Below are 17,863 nucleotides of genomic sequence, written 5' to 3'. Positions count from 1 at the left end.
CCCTTCCCTTTATGTTTATGACAACCTCTTGGACCAGATTCTGTGCTCCACATAGGACTAATTCAGTAAATGACTATCCCGTTGTGGGTTTGCTGATTAGCTGCTCCAAGAAGTAGTCATTTGAGGTGTCAAGAAACTTTATTTCTGCATCCCATCCTCAGGTGACTTGTGCCCAGTCAATATGGGGATAGTTGAAATCCCGTATTATTATTAATGGTTTTGTGTGGGTTTTTTAAAATTATTTTAACAGCCTCCCTAATCTCCCTGAGCATTTCACAGTCACTATCACCATGCTCCTCTGCAGCTCTCAGGTTTCCTGCATCACTTAGTTTAAAAACTGCTCTATGACCCTCTTAATTTCAAGTGCCAGCAATCTGGTTCCATTTTGATTTTGGTAGAGCCCAGCCTTCCTGTGTAGCCTTCCCCCTTTCCCCAGTTCCTAATGAATCAAAACCCCTCCTCCCCACTTTCTGGGGATGCAGACAAACAGACGCAAACGAAAACACGAGTACATGGTCCCACATGCGCACACACGCACACCCATGGATCCATGAGCGCACACCCACAAACATGGATCCACACACACACACATATGGACGTACATAGACACACACGGACCCATGTGTACACACACACACAGACATGCACACATACATTCATGACCTGCAGGGCCCCATCCAGGAGGCATGGTCAGAGAACCCCTAACAGAGCGGGTTTGCGGGGCAGATGGGTGAGAGGAACATCTCGTTGGAGAAACCCACCAGAATTGAGGCCTGAGCAAAGACTCTGAGCAGCTCGTTAGCTGTGGAGCAGCATCAGCATTCAGGTTACATTGTCCAGGCTACTGGTGGAATCTTAGGCTCCTACACGGTTGGACAGCAGATGAGCTGGGGTTTGAAAAAGGCAGTGGGGCCCAAATTCAGTATTTACATGAATTCCTTTGTGGATCTAGACCTGGAAGAATTTCTGGAAGATGCTTTCATCAAACACAATTTAAGGTGGTTCAAAGTCAAGGGGGCTGGCTGCTTACACTGTCAGGGTTCCCCTCCACACACTCTGAACTCTGGGGTACAGATGTGGGGACCTGCATGAAATTATCTACCAGCTTAGGTTAAAAACTTCCCCAAGGCACAAATTCCTTTCCTAGTCCTTGGACGGTATTCCTATCACCAATAAGTGATTTATACAAAAATTCAGGGATGGGTCACTTGGAATCCTTATCCCCCCAAAATATCCCCCAAGCCTCTTCACCCCCATTTCCTGGGGACACTTGAGAGTAATATACCAACCAATTGGTTAGCAATGTGAGCACAGACCAGACTCTTTGTCCTCAGGACACTGAAAATCAATCAGGTTCTTAAAAGAAGAACTTTATTTGGAAACCAAAAAGTAAAAGAATCACACCAGCAAAATCAGGATGGAAGGTAACTTTACAGGGTAATAAAAAGATTTGAAACACAGAGGATTCCCCTCTGGCTCAGTTTCACAGTTAGAAAAACAGGAATAAAACTGCCTATGTAGCATAGGAAAATTCACAAGCCAAAACAAAAGATAACCTAACACATTTCCTTGCCTAACTTACAATGTCTATAATTTTAGATGGATCATTCCCGGTATGTTTTCAGGAGATGTAGTACCTGCTTGGTCTCTCCCTCCATCTGGAGAGGGAACAAAGCAAGAGAGCCACGAACAAATCCTCCCCCGCCCCACCCGCCAGAATTGAAAGTATCTATTTCCTCAATGGTCCTTCAGGTCAGGTGCCAAATAGGTTATTAGAGCTTCTTAACCCCTCAGGAATGCCCAGCAGGATGAAGGTGGAGGGGTTGGTGAAGTCGGTTGTGTTGGAATCTGACATGGAGTAGGGGAGAAGGTGTCCAACTCTGAAGTAGAGTGGTGTGTCTTATATGTACTGTACGTTCCCCTGATTTCTTGCATGTGCCCAGAGTCTAGGGTGATAGTCGCAATACAAATGCCTGGATGGAGAGAGAATGTAAATATGAGACACTACATGGACTACTGGAGGCTGTTCTCATGGGTGAAGCAGATCGCTCATTCTTCACACACTGAAAAATGAGATTTACATGATTCAGAGAAGTAAATTATGAACAACTGACCCTATTAATGCCAATTCCATATTTAATGGTGCACCATTGGTCAATGTTTCCTGCAAGTCATGGTGTGGGAAACCTTTATGGGCACCAGCATGAAAAATGTGTACGGGTACAGTTTATCCCTCATTCTTCCTTAACACGATGAAACCCAGGCAAAAGTTTCCATGCTGTATGGAGTTCCCCATTACCCGGCTGTGCAAAATATGAGAGTGGTAAAAAATGAAACCTTTGCCAAGTCATGTGCCAGGGGGAAACATCCCAACTAGGACACAGGTCAGGGAAAAAGCCTCACTGATAGCAGCTTCACGGAAACACCTGCTCATTTGCAGCACTAGCCAGACAGCGACAATGTTTGGATACCTACGGAATAGGCTGGAGAATAACCTGCTCTGGATATGTGCTCAGTTTTGGGCAGCCAATCTCTATAAAGCATTTAGCAGATAGAAAGGGGATTTCTGAAACAGGCTATGGGAATGGGGAACGCTGCCACATGCGGACAGACTGAAAAGTGTTGAGTTAAGAGAAAAGACAAAGAAGGGGGCATATGATAGAGGAGAGAAAAATAAAGAATGGAATGGATTACATTCACGTGGACAAACAGAGAACAGTTCCCAACCAGTAACATCGATAGATATTTAGTGCTTCAAAAAAGGTAATTGCCCAAAGCTGAGGAAAATTCTCAGCAAAACAAATGGCAGGAATTCAGAAAGAAAAATGGGAATGAAAACTGGGAGTTATTTAAGAGGAGTTTATTAGACAGCTAAATCGCCAGGAGTCCACAGTCAAGGAGGTGGACAACTTTGACTAAAAACCCAGTTCAGTAGTGAAGGGAAGGTAGCAATTGCAGCAGAAAGCGATATATTACACTTGGGGTGAAAGGGAAAATGGACAGTAAGTAATACAAATTGGAATTTATTAAAACTGATAAGGGACTTTAAAGACTTCAGGGAAAAATCCATGTTTAGCATGTCTAAGGAAACGAAAAAGGAGGTTACTAAGTATATTAACATCAAAAGAAATCCTTGAAAAGTTTTAGGCCAATTACTAGACAGAGAAAGGAAACTTGTTAATGTTGCAGAAAAGGTAAATATGTTCCATTTTTTGTCTGCATTCGGAAAGAAGCAGTATGACACTCAGATCACATGACACAATGAAATGCTTTCCAGGCCACTAGCTATCTCGGAGGGTGTTAAAGAGCATCGATAGTAGAAAATTAGAGTTATGAACACCAGAGATATGAACTGAACAATGACCACGCATCTCACTCGGCAGCAGAAGGGTGAAATCAGGCAGCAGCAGAGCAAACAAAAAAGAAAAGGCAAATACAGGGCAGTACTGTGTGAAATGTAAAGGTTGTTTTACAAAGGGAAAGTTTTTAAAAAAAAGATTTGACAAGGTTAGGAAACAATGGAAACAGTGGTCTGGGATTAGTTTTTAAAAAGACCAGGAATATAATTAATAGCAGTCAACAACTTGGTTTATGGAAAACAGGCGTTGTCAAAAAAACCCCAATGTCATTGTTTAATGAAAATACAGGTTTGGTTGATCAAGGGAACTGCACAGATGCAGTAAAATTGATTTCTCTGAGGCACTTGACTTAGCAGGGGAAACATTCCGATAATAAAAGGAACGCACTACAATATCAGTGGAGCGCACGTAAAATGGACTGAAAAGTGGCTGGCGGATATCGGAAACCAGCTGTCAATGGCCATTGTCAGTGAATGGGGCTGTTTCTAGTGGGGTTCTGCAGGGATCATTTCTAGGCCTGATGCTGTTCAGTATTTTAATCAAGAATCTGGAAGGAAAGAGAAAATCACTGCAGATAAAATTAACGAATGTCCCAAAGGCTGGCAGAGTGGTTGCAATGAGGCGGCTGGGGGAGTCATAACATTTGATCTGGAACATTTGGTGAGTTGGGCCCATGCAAACACTATGTTTTAATAAAGACAAATGCAAAGTGATCCTCTTGGAACAGGGAATGCAGGCCCAACCCACAGACCAGGGCACTGTATTATGAAACGCAGAGACCCTGAAAAGCACTAAGTGATCTCTGTGGATAACCAACTCATTGTGAGCTCCCAGTGCGATGCTGTGGCCAAAAGGGCTTGGATGCATAGACAGGGGAGTGGTGAGTTGGAGCAGGGGAAGGAGTTTACCTCTGCACATGAGATTTACTGATCTCTGAGCCCATAGCAACAGCAGAAAATGCTCATGTCTCCCCTCGGTCACCTTTTTCCAGATCTGTCTGTCTCCTATCTATCCATCTATCCATCGAAGCAATTATCCCTTATTTTCTTTCAAATCAACTATATTTTATAAATATACACAAATACACAAACAGCCAATTCTTCTCTGACTCAGCAAAGAGCCCAGGACAGTCTTCTCATCTCCCTTTGGGACAGTCCCTTAATGAATGTTTACTCCTAAAGCTGAATAATTAGCACAGAAGAAGAGACATGCTTCTCTGCAGCCTGTTTACTTTCAGATGCTCTCTTCTCCCCTCGAGGCTGCGTGAACCCCCCTGGGATTGCACAGAGCTGTATTATAAACGGTGCACACCCTTGGATCGGCTCTCGGTGTGGCATGTTGCTGCAGATGCTGGGGTGAGAGAGGTTTGGGACACGGCTACCTGAGGGGGATTCCCAGGGAAGACACTTCCATCTCAGAATTCACAGGTACCCATTTCTTGCTGAGGAGATCACCTGCTCGACAAACACCGTGCAACGTGGACGTGATGGGACAGAGAGTACGTCTGGGGTCCTTTCCGCTCTGCACAACCATGACACATCCCAGGGCCCTTCCCATAGGTGATGAGTTTGCTAAAGAATCACTGGCCAAAATGTCACTCTTTTCTGGGCACCCCTGGTCATCCTGCCTGATGGACTACCGCCCCGAGGTGGCTGCATTTCAGTGGTAGAGGGATCCTTCAGAATGAAAGGTGTTAGTAGATGTACAATAGAAGACCAAATTCTGAATCAGTGGCCTGTACTTTGCTCAGGCCCCAGTGAGGCAAAACTCCCCTTGGAGTAAGAACTGAGTAGAGACATCAGGGGCTAGCTGTGTGTTAACGCACAGACACGGGCACCCTCTCCTCTTGTATTTCAGGGCTCTGGCTGTTAATGGGGAAGGGGGACAGGGGCTCTTATCTGACTTTTATCTGCTGGAAAGCTTGGGAGTTGGTAGCGCTCCTCACTAGAACAAGAATAAGAATTTTTCAAGGTGGGAAACGCATACTTTCTCCAAGTTCCATTCAAGAAGTGGGCTGAACTGTTATTCCTGAAACTTTCAAAACACAATTCTGCTCAAAGCAGCCACCCAGCATGGGAAATTTCAGTCCAAACACCTAAAATTTGGCAAATTCATAAGCAACTGAAAATGGGGTCTTTTATTCAAGCGTCAGCCAGCCTTAACTACAGGTGATGACAGCAACTCCACCGACAATGTGATATGGCTGTGAAAAAAGCTAATGCTGTCATGGGATGCATCAGGAGAGGTATTTCCAGTAGGGATAAGGAGGTTTTGGTACCGTTATACAAGGCCCTGATTAGACCTCACCTGGAATACTGTGTGCAGTTCTGGTGTCCCATGTTTAAGAAGGATGAATTCAAACTGGAACAGGTACAGAGAAGGGCTACTAGGATGATCCGAGGAATGGAGAACTTCTCTTATGAAAGGAGACTCAAGGAGCTTGGCTTGTTTAGCCTAATTAAAAGAAGGTTGAGGGGAAATATGGTTGCTCTCTATAAATATATCAGAGGGATAAATACCGGAGAGGGAGAGGAATTATTTAAGCTCAGTACCAATGTGGACACAAGAACAAATGGATATAAACTGGCCACCAGGAAATTTAGACTAGAAATTAGCCGAAGGTTTCTAACCATCAGAGGAGTGAAGTTTTGGAACAGAGCCTTCCAAGGGAAGCAGTGGGGGCAAAAGATCTATCTGGCTTTAAGATTAAACTCGATAAATTTATGGAGGAGATGGTATGATGGGATAACATGGTTTTGGTAATTAAATATTCATGGTAAATAGGAACAATGGCCTGTGATGGGATGTTAGATGGGGTGGGATCTGAGTTACCCAGGAAAGAATTTTCTGTAGTATCTGGCTGATGAATCTTGCCCATATGCTCAGGATTTAGCTGATAGCTATATTTGGGGTCGGGAAGGAATTTTCCTCCAGGGCAGATTGGAAGAGGCCCTGGAGGTTTTTCGCCTTTCTCTGTAGCATGGGGCATGGGTCACTTGCTGGAGGATTCTCTGCTCCTTGAAGTGTTTAAACCACCATTTGAGGACTTCAAATAGCTCAGACATAGGTGAGAGGTTTTTTGCAGGACTGGTGGGTAAAATTCTGTGGCCTGTGTTGTGCAGGAGGTCAGACTAGATGATCATAATGGTCCCTTCTGAACTAAATATCTTTCAATCAATGAATCTATAAATGGCCAATCCATTTGTGAATCCCTTTCAGCTAAGCTGTTCACTGCAATAATTTCGGTAGCAAGGAGTTCTACAGGCCAAATATGGGTTATGTTAGCAATTTCTTTTCTCGTTGTAGTATGTTCAGACTTTCTATTTAACTAAATGCTCCCTTGTTCATGTTATGAGACACATTAAACATAAATGCCTGATCTACTTTCTCTATCAATAGATCCATAGGGTTTAAGGTCAGAAGGGACCATGTGATCATCCAGTCTGACCTCCTGTAATGCACAGGCCCATTAATTACAACTCATTTACCTCTGTATTGAGCCGAAAGGCTTGTGTGTGACCAAGGCCTGATCTACACTAGGATTTTGCATTATAGAATGATAGAGCCATAGAGTTATAAGGGAAGGCAAAGGACAGCTTATCTAACCCCCTGACAAGATGCAAGATTTCTTTTGTCTTAGTCATCTAAGACTGATGGCTATTCACACGTCTTTGGAAAACCTCCACAGGAGGAGATTCCATGACTACCCTGGGTGTCTGTTCCATTGGCCTCCTGTACTTCAAGTTAGGAAGATTTTCCTGAAATTTAATTTAAATCTGCTATGCTGGAGTTTCAACCCATTGCCTTTTGTCCTGCCTCTCTCAATGTAAGACAGAATAACTTTCCTCCACCTTTTTATAGCAGCCTTTCAAGTATTTGAAGTTCACTATCTTGTCCCATATTAATCTCCACTTTTCCAAATAAACATACCGGTTTCTACGGCTTGCATTCCATCCTGTGCATAACCTTTCTCTCTTGCCTATGGCTCCTTTCCAGTTTATCTACCTCCTTTCTATACATTGGTGAGCAAAATTGGACACATTACTATTGAGACCTAACCCCGACCGAGTAGAGGAATACGATCATGTACTGTGACTGGCATGTTATACCTCTGCTCATATAACCTAACATTGCATTTGCCTTTTTTGAAACAGCAAAAAAATCCACACCCCAGAGAGATGTAGCTATATCATCCTAACCCTGGTGTAGACCCTTGAAGCAGATCTTCCAGAAAAGCATCCAGTCTCGATCTGCCAACGTGGGGAGTTGGAGAATTCACTACTTCCCTTCTCAGTGTGTCTCAATGGTTAATCACCCTCATTGCTAAAGATGTGGCCCTAATTTATAGCTAGAATTTATCTGGCTTCAGCTTTCAGCCCTTCGGTCTTGACCAGCCTTTCTCTGGTAGATTACAGAGCCATTACTAGGCATGGATTTCTCCCCATGAAAGTTTCCGCCTGATCATCTTTTTGATAAGCTATAGAGACATACATCTTCAAAGTCTATACATCTTCAGAGGTAAAATCCTTCCCCTGCTCCAACTCACCTCTCCCCTGTTTATGTATCCGAGAAACCCATCATCCCTTTATGCTACAGCATCTCACTGGGCTCTCAAGATGAGTTGGCTGTCCACAATGTCCCCGAAATCCTTTACAGGGTCCTTGCATTCCATAATACAGTGCTGTCGCCTGTGGGTTGGGCCTGCATTCCCTTTTCCAAGGATTCTGCATTTGACTGTATTAAAACTTTTTGTTTGCATGGGCCCCACATTCCAAATGCTCCAAATCAATCGGTATGCCTGCCCTGGCCACCTCATTGCAACCACTCTGCCAATCTTTGGGTCATCCGAAAATTTTATCTGCAGTGATCTTCTACTTCCTTCCAGATCATTCATGAAATTATTGAATAGCCTCAGGCATAGAACTGATCCCTACAGAACCTGACTACAAACAGCCCCGTTCACTGACGAAGGCCTCTCAACAACAGCTTTCTGAGATCCGTCACTTAGCTTGTTTTCAGTCCATTTTGAATGTTCTCTACTGATATTATAGAGTGTTTAATTTTTTAACTCAGTATTTTCCCCCACTAAATCAAATGCTTCTGAGAAATCAAGGTCCATTGCATCTGCATGGTTCCCTTGATCCAACACATGCGTTCCCTTGATCCACAAATGTGTACTCTCCAAAAAGGGTGAAATCAGGTTTATTTGACAAGATCTGTTTTGTATAAACCTTGTTGTTGAGTGACATTAATTACATATCTAGACTTTAAAAAAAAAAAAAAAGAAAAAGAAAACCTAATCCCAGACCATCTTTTCCATTGTTTTTTAACCTTGTCAAATCTTTTATAAAAAGCACTTTCCCTTTATTTTTTAATACTTGACATTTAACACAGGAATTGCCATAACATTTTTCTGTGATTTCTCTTGTTGTTAACATACTTAATAACCTCCTTTTTTGTTATCCTTAGCCCTGCCAAATGTGGAGTTTTCCCTGATGTCTTTAATGTCCCTTATAAATTTTCATAACTTTCCATTTGTATTCTTGGCTCTCTGGTTTCCCTTTTCCCCCTTTGCTACATATTCTTTTCCCCCTAATTGCTGCCTTACCTTTGCCACTGAACTGGATTTTTACCCAAAGTTGTTCACTTTGTTGACTGTGCAATCATGACTTTTTCCGCAAAGAACGACCAATTTTCATTCATATTTTTCTGTATAATGTTTTCCTCCAATCAATTTTGCTGACAATTTTCTTCAGCTTTGGGGAATTAGTCCTTTGAAGCACTCAGTGTCTATAAATAGTACTGGTTGGGAACTGTTCTCTGTTTGTCCATTGGAACATAAATCAGTATATTTTTTATTTTCCTCTCCTCTCTCATATGTTCCCTTCTTTGTCTCTTCTGTAAACGGAAGAGTTCCAGACTTTTCTGCATGGTGTCAAGTATCAGGGGGCATAGCCGTGACTTTTCTATCTGTTTGCATATGGCAGCCTCCCCCATTCTCAGAGCCTGTCTTGGAAATTCCTTTTAGATATGCTATATCCAGCATGGAGACTGGGTGACCAAAACTGAGCACATATCCAGAACATGGTATTCTCCATCTCATCTCTTAGTGATCTGAAGCTTGCTTTTGTTTTGTCCACTGCTCTGAATCAGCAGGTGTTTCTCTTGAGCTGCTGTCAATGGCGCCCAGGTCTTTTCCCTAAGGTATGTTCTAATTGGGATGTTTCTCCTGGCATATGTCTTACAAAAGTTTGTTTTTTTCCACTCTCACATATCAAGCCACTTTTGAATGGGGAACTCCTACAGCATGGAGTCCCTGTGCTGGCTCTCATTTTATTAAGGAATAATGATGGATAACCAGTATCCAGGCTTGTGTTTCCTGCTGGTGCCTCTTAAGGTTCCCCACCACTAAGTGTAGGACTTATTAACACAGGGAGCCCCATAAAATGTGGAACTGGCTTTAATGTGGTCATTGTTCATAGTTGTTTTCTCTGAACAATTCAAATGTCATTTTTCAGTGAGTGAAGAGCGAACAATCTGCTTCACCCATGAGAATTGCCTCCAGTAATGCATGTAATATCTCAGATTAACGTTCTCTCTCCATCCAGGCATCCTGGGCACACACAGGAAGTCAGGGGAACGTACGGTACATGCAGGAAACAGCGTTCCGCCTCAGAGTTGGACACCGTCTCCCCTATTCCATGTCAGATTCCAACACAACCCACTTCAACAACCCCTCCACCTTCATCCTGCTTGGCATTCCTGGCTTGGAGGGAGCCCACATCTGGATCTCCATCCCCTTCTGCACAATGTACACCATAGCTGTCTTGGGGAACTTCACCATCTTGTTCATTATAAAGATGGAGCAAAGCCTCCATGGGCCCATGTATTATTTCCTCTGCATGCTGGCCATCACTGACCTGGTCATGTCCACATCCACCCTGCCCAAAATGCTGAATATCTTCTGGTTCAATACCAGGGAGATCAATTTCAGTGCCTGCCTCACCCAGATGTACGTCCTTCACTGCTTCTCAGCCATGGAGTCCGGAATCCTCGTGGCCATGGCTTTTGATCGCTATGTGGCCATCTGCCATCCCCTGAGACATTCTACCATCCTGACAAACTCTGTTGTGGCCAAGATCGGCCTGGCCGTCCTGCTGCGCAGTGGAATATTCGCATTACCCTACCCCTTCCTGGCGAGGGGGTGGCCATATTGCAGAACCAACGTCATCCCCCACTCCTATTGTGAGCACATAGCCGTGGTGAACCTGGCCTGTGCTGACATCCGCATCAGTAGTTACTACGGCCTGTTTGATCTTTTCTCTGAGATTGGAATGGACGTGTTTTTCATCACTGTGTCCTATACTCAGATCCTCCGGGCCATCTTCCGCCTCCCCACAAAGGATGCCCGGCTCAAAACTTTTGGGACCTGCATCTCTCACCTTTGTGCCACCTTAGCTTTGTATATGCCAGATTTCTTCTCCTCTCTCACGCACCGGTTTGGCCATAATGTGCCACTGCACTTCCTTGTTCTCATTGCCAATATGTACGTCCTGGTGCCCCCCTTGCTCCACCCCATCATCTACGGGGTGAGGACCAAACAAATCCGGGGCAGGCTGCTCTGGCTCTTTACTCCTAAAGGGACCTAAATGTTTTATCAGACTGAGGTTCGTGCAGAGCTGGCTGGTGCATGGTGCTGGGCTTTCTTCCCTGAATCATTTAATGAATGCATCCGATGAAGTGAGCTGTAGCTCACAAATGCTTATGCTCAAATAAATTTGTTAGTCTCTAAGGTGCCACAAGTCCTCCTTTTCTTTTTCGGATACAGGCTAACACGGCTGCTATTTGATGATTTAACTGGGAATTGGTCCTGCTTTGAGCAGGGGTTTGGACTAGATGACCTTCTGGGGTCCCTTCCAACCCTGATATTCTATGATTCTATGATTCTATTCTGGACAGTCAAGAGACATTAAACCCATTCCTATTTTTACTGTGCTGTGTCAGCATGATAAACTGGGGAATCAGTCTAAGTGCAATTCACTGGGTTGCCACCTTTCCAACTGCTGGTAGTTGGACTCCTGAAATGACAATCTTGCCCCATCTGTTCTGTCAAAGCTCCACCCGTGCTGTGTGTCTTCTCCCCAAGGCCCTACCCCTGTAGCTTGCTCCTGTCTTCGCCTCCCATTGCCAGTTGCTAGAACATTTTCCACCTCCTATATATGTATATCAAGGTTCCTTCCCCACTGTGAACTCTAGGGTACAGATGTGGGGACCTGCATGAAAACCTCCAAAGCTTACTTTTACCAGCTTAGGTTAAAACTTCCCCAAGGTACAAACTATTTTACCCTTTGCCCTTGGACTTTCGCTGCCACCACCAAACATTTAACCGGTTCCTGGGAAAGAGTTGTTTGGAAACGTCATTCCCCCCAAAATCCTCACCAAAACCTTGCACCCCCCTTCCTGGGGAAGGTTTGATAAAAATCCTCACCCATTTGTGTAGGTGACCATAGACCCAAACCCTTGGATTTTAAGAACAATGAAAAAGCATTCAGTTTCTTACAAGAAGAAGGTTAATAGAAGAAAAAGGAAAAAGAATCACCTCTGTAAAATCAGGACAGTAAATACCTTACAGGGTAATTAGATTCAAAACATAGAGAATCCCTCTAGGCAAAACCTTAAGTTACAAAAAGACACAAAAACAGAAATATCCATTCCATTCAGAACAGCTTATTTTCTCAGCCATTTCAAGAAATCAGAATCTAACACATCTCTAGATTACTTAGTAAGATTACTTACTAAGTTCTAAGACTCCATTCCTGTTCTGCCCCCGGCAAAAACATCACATAGACAGACCCAGACCCTTTGTTTCTTCCTCCCCCCAGCTTTGAAACTATCTTGTCTCCTCATTGGTCATTTTGGTCAGGTGCCAGAGAGGTTATCCTAGCTTCTTAACCTTTTACAGGTGAAAAGGCCTTTCCTCTGGCCAGGAGGGATTTTTAAGGGGTTTACTCTTCCCTTTATATTTATGACAATATATACCTGGAAAATAAATAAATAGTGGACCTAGTCACCGCTAAAAGTAACATGTTCTCACATCTTGTGGGAAGTCACTTACTGGTTGGTGTTAACATTTTAATGTTTATTCTTACTTTGCTACTACTTCTGTGGAGGGAGAGACCCCATCAGGACTCCTGGGATGTATCTCAGCTCTGGGAGGAGAGTGGGGTGTAGTGGGTTACAGAAGGGGAAGATACATCTGGGGTCTAAAGGAGAAGATCAGAATGTCACACTGGGTAAAACAATGGTCCATATAGCCCAGAAGCCTGTCTTCCAACAGTGCCCAGTGCCAGATGCTTCAGAGGGAATGAACAGAACATGGCAATCCCCATGTGATTCATGCTCTGTCACCCACTACCAGCTTCTGGCAAACAGCGGCTAGGGACAACAACCCTGCCCATCCTGGGCAATAGCCCTTGATGGACTTCTCTAGTTCTTTCTAGAACCAGGTCATAGTTTTGGCCTTCATAACATCCTATGGCAAATGTTATCCACATCCACATGGCATCCTATGGCAGATGTTATCCACAGCTTGACTGTGAAGAAATACTTCCTTTTGTTTGTTTGAAACCTGCTGCCTATTCCTTTGATTGGATGACGCTTAGTTCTTGTGTTATGTCAAGGAGTAAATAACATTTCCTCATTCAATATCACCATTGTTATATATTTGCAACAAATCTTGTAACAATAGGTCGTGTGAGGTGTGAATATAAAAGCTACAGTTTGCTGAATGTGATTTTCTTATTTGTATGCACGTCTCGTTTTTTTATTTGCAGTTACGAATATTGACTATGTGTTAAATAGTGGTAAATCCCACAAGGCAGTTTACATTCAGAGTGTCCAGCACAATGTGAATGGACTATTCAAGTGGATGGCCCAACAATGAACACAATGTGCCATGGAAGAAACTTATCCAAACCTGATGGATTTACCTGGGGAAATTCTGGCTAGAATATAGTTTATGGTCCCTGTTATGACTCACTGAAACGTGCAAGGACTACCTGCTTCTTCCCAGCACAGGGTGTTTATTCCTCAGGTGATCAGAGGAATAATAATGGTCGCACCTTCTGGACTCATCTGCTTTTAAAGGAGATTTGGGTTGTGAATTAGAGGAATGAGGTAAAATGGTACCCTATTTCCCACCATCTTTAAACACCTGTGTCTGTAGTTTATTCAGACTAGATGCCTCTGTTTGCTCAAAATCATCAGAGAGAGAAGCCATCCTGTAACGAAGCGAAGACTCACCGGCGCGGCGCCTCCTGCTGGTTGTCCAGGGAATTAGCTCAACTCCAGCTTCGGAGCGCCCCCTGCTGGCCAGTGTCTCACCTGCCTCAGGCCCCCGTGTCCCTCCCGGACCCTGGTGCCCCTTACCCTGGGGTTCTGCCCACTGCAGTACCCCCACACATTGGGTCTCCACTCCCCGGGGAAACCTGAACCCTCTACACCCACCTTGCCTCAGTGGTTACTGCCAGTTGTCATCCAGCCCCCACTCACTGGGGCTAACTGCAGTACGTAAAGGCCATTCATGATTGGCAAGGGGGTTGGACCAGATGCCTCTGCCTTTCCCCGCACTACACCTCTGCAGCCCCAGTACCTGCTTGGGGCTTTATCCAAGGCCTCAGCCTGGGGAGTTGCCAAGCTAGGCCCTTCTCCCTCCAAGGCTGGAGAGAGAATCCTGCCTTCTGGCCCTGCAGCCTTTTTATAGGGCCCAGCCTGGCCCTCACTGGCTGCCACTCAGCCTTTTCTGATTGGCAACTCAGCCCCAGACCTCGCCAAGGGCTGGCTTTTAACTTTGGCTGAGCCGGAGCAGGGTGACTGCTCCAATACACATCACATCCACAGTTTTCATCTTTTTGTCCCCTCGACACTGTTTCACATCATCTTTACATATGGTTAAGAAACGCTCCTGAGCCACGAGGTCCAACGTTCCTTCAGAGCTTGTAACACATTTGCCCCTTGCCCGCTTCACCATCAAATCTTTCATTTTGTGTTCAGTTTCCACATTACTCACACCAGCACCCCTCTTATGATTCCTTGTCGGGGATTAGCCATTGTCCTTCCCACTCTGGCTCGGAGGGAGCCCCCTCACCTCACTATTGCAACCACCCGGTTTTATTTGGCTGCCCTGCTGGCTGGATGCTGCTGCTTGGGGGGCCCTGCTGGCCTGCCCTCTGGAGAGAAGCAAGGACCCCACAACCATTCCTGGATCCTTCCCTGGCTGGCCCTGGAGTGTTGTAAGCTTGCCTCCCACACCATAGCTCTCCTGGGTTGGATAGTTTGTCTGCCCCACCCCATCTTCCAGAGCTTGTCCCTATGGTTTTCCTGCCCTGCTCCCACAGGTTTCTAGTTTGCCCCTCTTTTCCCCTTACCTTCCATTGCTCCCCCCATTGCTTGGACCCCTTGCTTCATGCACCCATGCCCCTCCCTAAACACTTGTGTCCCTTTTCCATAGTACCCCATTTCCTTGCCTCGGTCAGCCTCCCAACATCCCCTGTCATTGGGGGGGGCACTCCCCTGCACCCATCCCAGCCAGGAGGACAGATTGGCCTTCACCAACTCCCTCCATTCCCCCTTCCACAGGTGTTACCTCTTGCCCCTTTCCCAAATGATGGGAGAAACCGTGGGTGGGGTCTCAATCTGGGCAGTGGCTTGGTCACACCATCCCCTCCTCTTCTCTATCCCCTACCCCGGGCTGCTGCCCCTGCTCTCAACCTTGGGGCACACATGAATTCATCCATCTGCCGCCAAGACCCTTGTGGTGATGACCTGTGCCAAGCAGCTGTGCCGTGAGCCCATGGGTGCGCCCCCTTCAGAGGAGGGGTGGCCGTCTTCCCTCCCAGTTCAGAGCCCCATCACAGATGCCATCATAAAAATAGCCAGAGCTTCGCGAACCAGCTGAGCAGCAGCAAACCAGCTGAGCAGCGGGGGACAGCAGAGCAGCTCACAGAAGGAGTTTGCCTGGGAGTTCGCCTGGAGTGAGCCCAGTGAGGCTTACATCTTGCAAACTGCTCTGAGGAAGCTCATAGTAGGAAGGTGATATGGAAGGGGGGGTTCAGCTGTTGTGACCTGCACTGGATGTGCCATGTTTGTCTTTCTTCCACAGGACAGAAGCGACTTTGTCTGTACAAAGTGCAAGCTGGTCTCCATATTGGAAGAAAAGATTGAAGGTCTGGAGCAACAGATAACGACCCTGCGTTGCATACGAGAAACTGAGGATTTTCTGGACAAAACTCAGGATAGGCTTCTAGGGGCACAAAGCTCTACAGATACAGAGCAGGTTGCACAGAGGAGCCAAGAGGCCAGTGAAGAAGCTTGGCAACATGTTACCTCCAGAAGAGGTAAGCGGAATGTCCGGGTTCCAGTAACACAGACACAGGTAACTAACCGCTTTCATGTTCTCTCCACAGGTACCGTTGCGGAGAGTGGACCAGATGATATCTCTGGGGCGAGAAAGCAGAAGGAGACTCCGCTGGTTGGAAGGCATGAGATGCGATGTCCTGAGGTTGGGGGTTCCACGACCACCACTCCCAAGAGAAGGAGGCGGGTGGTGGTGGTCGGGGACTCTCTCCTCCGGGGGACTGAGTCATCTATCTGCCACCCTGACCGGGAAAACCGAGAAGTCTGCTACTTGCCAGGGCCTAAGATTCGCGATGTGACGGAGAGACTGCCGAGACTCATCAAGCCCTCGGATCGCTACCCCTTCCTGCTTCTCCACGTGGGCACCAATGATACTGCCAAGAATGACTTTGAGCGGATCACTGCGGACTACGTGGCTCTGGGAAGAAGGATAAAGGAGTTGGAGGCGCAAGTGGTGTTCTCGTCCATCCTCCCCGTGGAAGGAAAAGGCCTGGGTAGGGACCGTCGAATCGTGGAAGTCAATGGATGGCTACACAGGTGGTGTCGGAGAGAAGGCTTTGGATTCTTTGACCATGGGATGGTGTTCCATGAAGGAGGAGTGCTGGGCAGAGACGGGCTCCATCTTACGAAGAGAGGGAAGAGCATCTTTGCCAGCAGGCTGGCTAACCTAGTGAGGAGGGCTTTAAACTAGGTTCACCGGGGGAAGGAGACCAAAGCCCTGACATAAGTGGGAAAGCGGGATACCGGGAGGAAGCTCAGGCAGGAATGTCTGTGAGGGGAGGGCTCCTGCCTCATACTGAGAATGAGGGGCGATAAACAGGTTATCTCAAGTGCTTATATGCAAATGCACAAAGCCTTGGAAACAAGCAGGGAGGACTGGAGGTCCTGGTGATGTCAAGGAACTATGACGTGATTGGAATAACAGAGACTTGGTGGGATAACTCACATGACTGGAGTACTGTCATGGATGGTTATAAACTGTCCAGGAAGGACAGGCAGGGCAGAAAAGGTGGGGGAGTAGCACTGTATGTAAGGGAGCAGTATGACTGCTCAGAGCTCCGGTACGAAACTGTAGAAAAACCTGAGTGTCTCTGGATTAAGTTTAGAAGTGTGAGCAACAAGAGTGATGTAGAGGTGGGAGTCTGCTATAGACCACCGGACCAGGGGGATGAGGTAGATGAGGCTTTCTTCTGGCAGCTCACGGAAGCTACTAGATCGCATGCCCTGATTCTCATGGGTGACTTTAATTTTCCTGATATCTGCTGGGAGAGCAATACAGCGGTGCATAGACAATCCAGGAAGTTTTTGGAAAGTGTAGGGGACAATTTCCTGGCGCAAGTGCTAGAGGAGCCAACGAGGGGGGTGCGCTTTTCTTGACCTGCTGCTCACAAACTGGGTAGAATTAGTGGGGGAAGCAAAAGTGGATGGGAATCTGGGAGGCAGTGACCATGAGTTGGTTGAGTTCAGGATCCTGATGCAGGGAAGAAAGGTAAGCAGCAGGATACGGACCCTGGACTTCAGGAAAGCAGACTTCGACTCCCTCTGGGAATGGAAGCCAGGATCCCCTGGGGGACTAACTTGAAGGGGAAAGGAGTCCAGGAGAGCTGGCTGTATTTCAAGGAATCCCTGTTGAGGTTTCAGGGACAAACCATCCCGATGAGTCGAAAGAATAGTAAATATGGCAGGCGACCCGCTTGGCTTAATGGTGAAATCCTAGCAGATCTTAAACATAAAAAAGAAGCTTACAAGAAGTGGAAGGTTGGACATATGACCAGGGAAGAGTATAAAAATATTGCTCAGGCATGTAGGAATGATATCTGGAGGGCCAAATCACACCTGGAGCTGCAGCTAGCGAGAGATGTCAAGAGTAACAAGAAGGGTTTCTTCAGGTATGTTGGCAACAAGAAGAAAGCCAAGGAAAGTGTGGGCCCCTTACTGAATGAGGGAGGCAACCTAGTGACAGAGGATGTGGAAAAAGCTAATGTACTCAATGCTTTTTTTGCCTCTGTCTTCACTAACAAGGTCAGCTCCCAGACTGCTGCGCTGGGAATCACAAAATGGGGAAGAGATGGCCAGCCCTCTGTGGAGAT

The 17,863-nt window shown here is 46.0% G+C and overlaps 1 protein-coding gene across 1 annotated transcript; it reads left to right on the top strand.

The window, feature by feature from the left end:
* The first annotated feature begins 10,009 nt into the window (after positions 1–10,009).
* LOC144930749 (olfactory receptor 52E4-like) lies at positions 10,010–11,008 on the top strand. Its single transcript, XM_078853820.1, has one exon. The coding sequence runs from the start codon at positions 10,010–10,012 to the stop codon at positions 11,006–11,008; it is 999 nt and encodes a 332-aa protein (XP_078709946.1).
* Positions 11,009–17,863: the final 6,855 nt, after the last annotated feature.

The sequence above is a fragment of the Lepidochelys kempii genome, chromosome 1 (assembly GCF_965140285.1).
Source record: "Lepidochelys kempii isolate rLepKem1 chromosome 1, rLepKem1.hap1, whole genome shotgun sequence".
NCBI lineage: Eukaryota > Metazoa > Chordata > Testudines > Cheloniidae > Lepidochelys > Lepidochelys kempii.
Note: the sequence above shows the minus strand (reverse complement) of the source record. Positions and strands in the feature narration are given on the sequence as shown.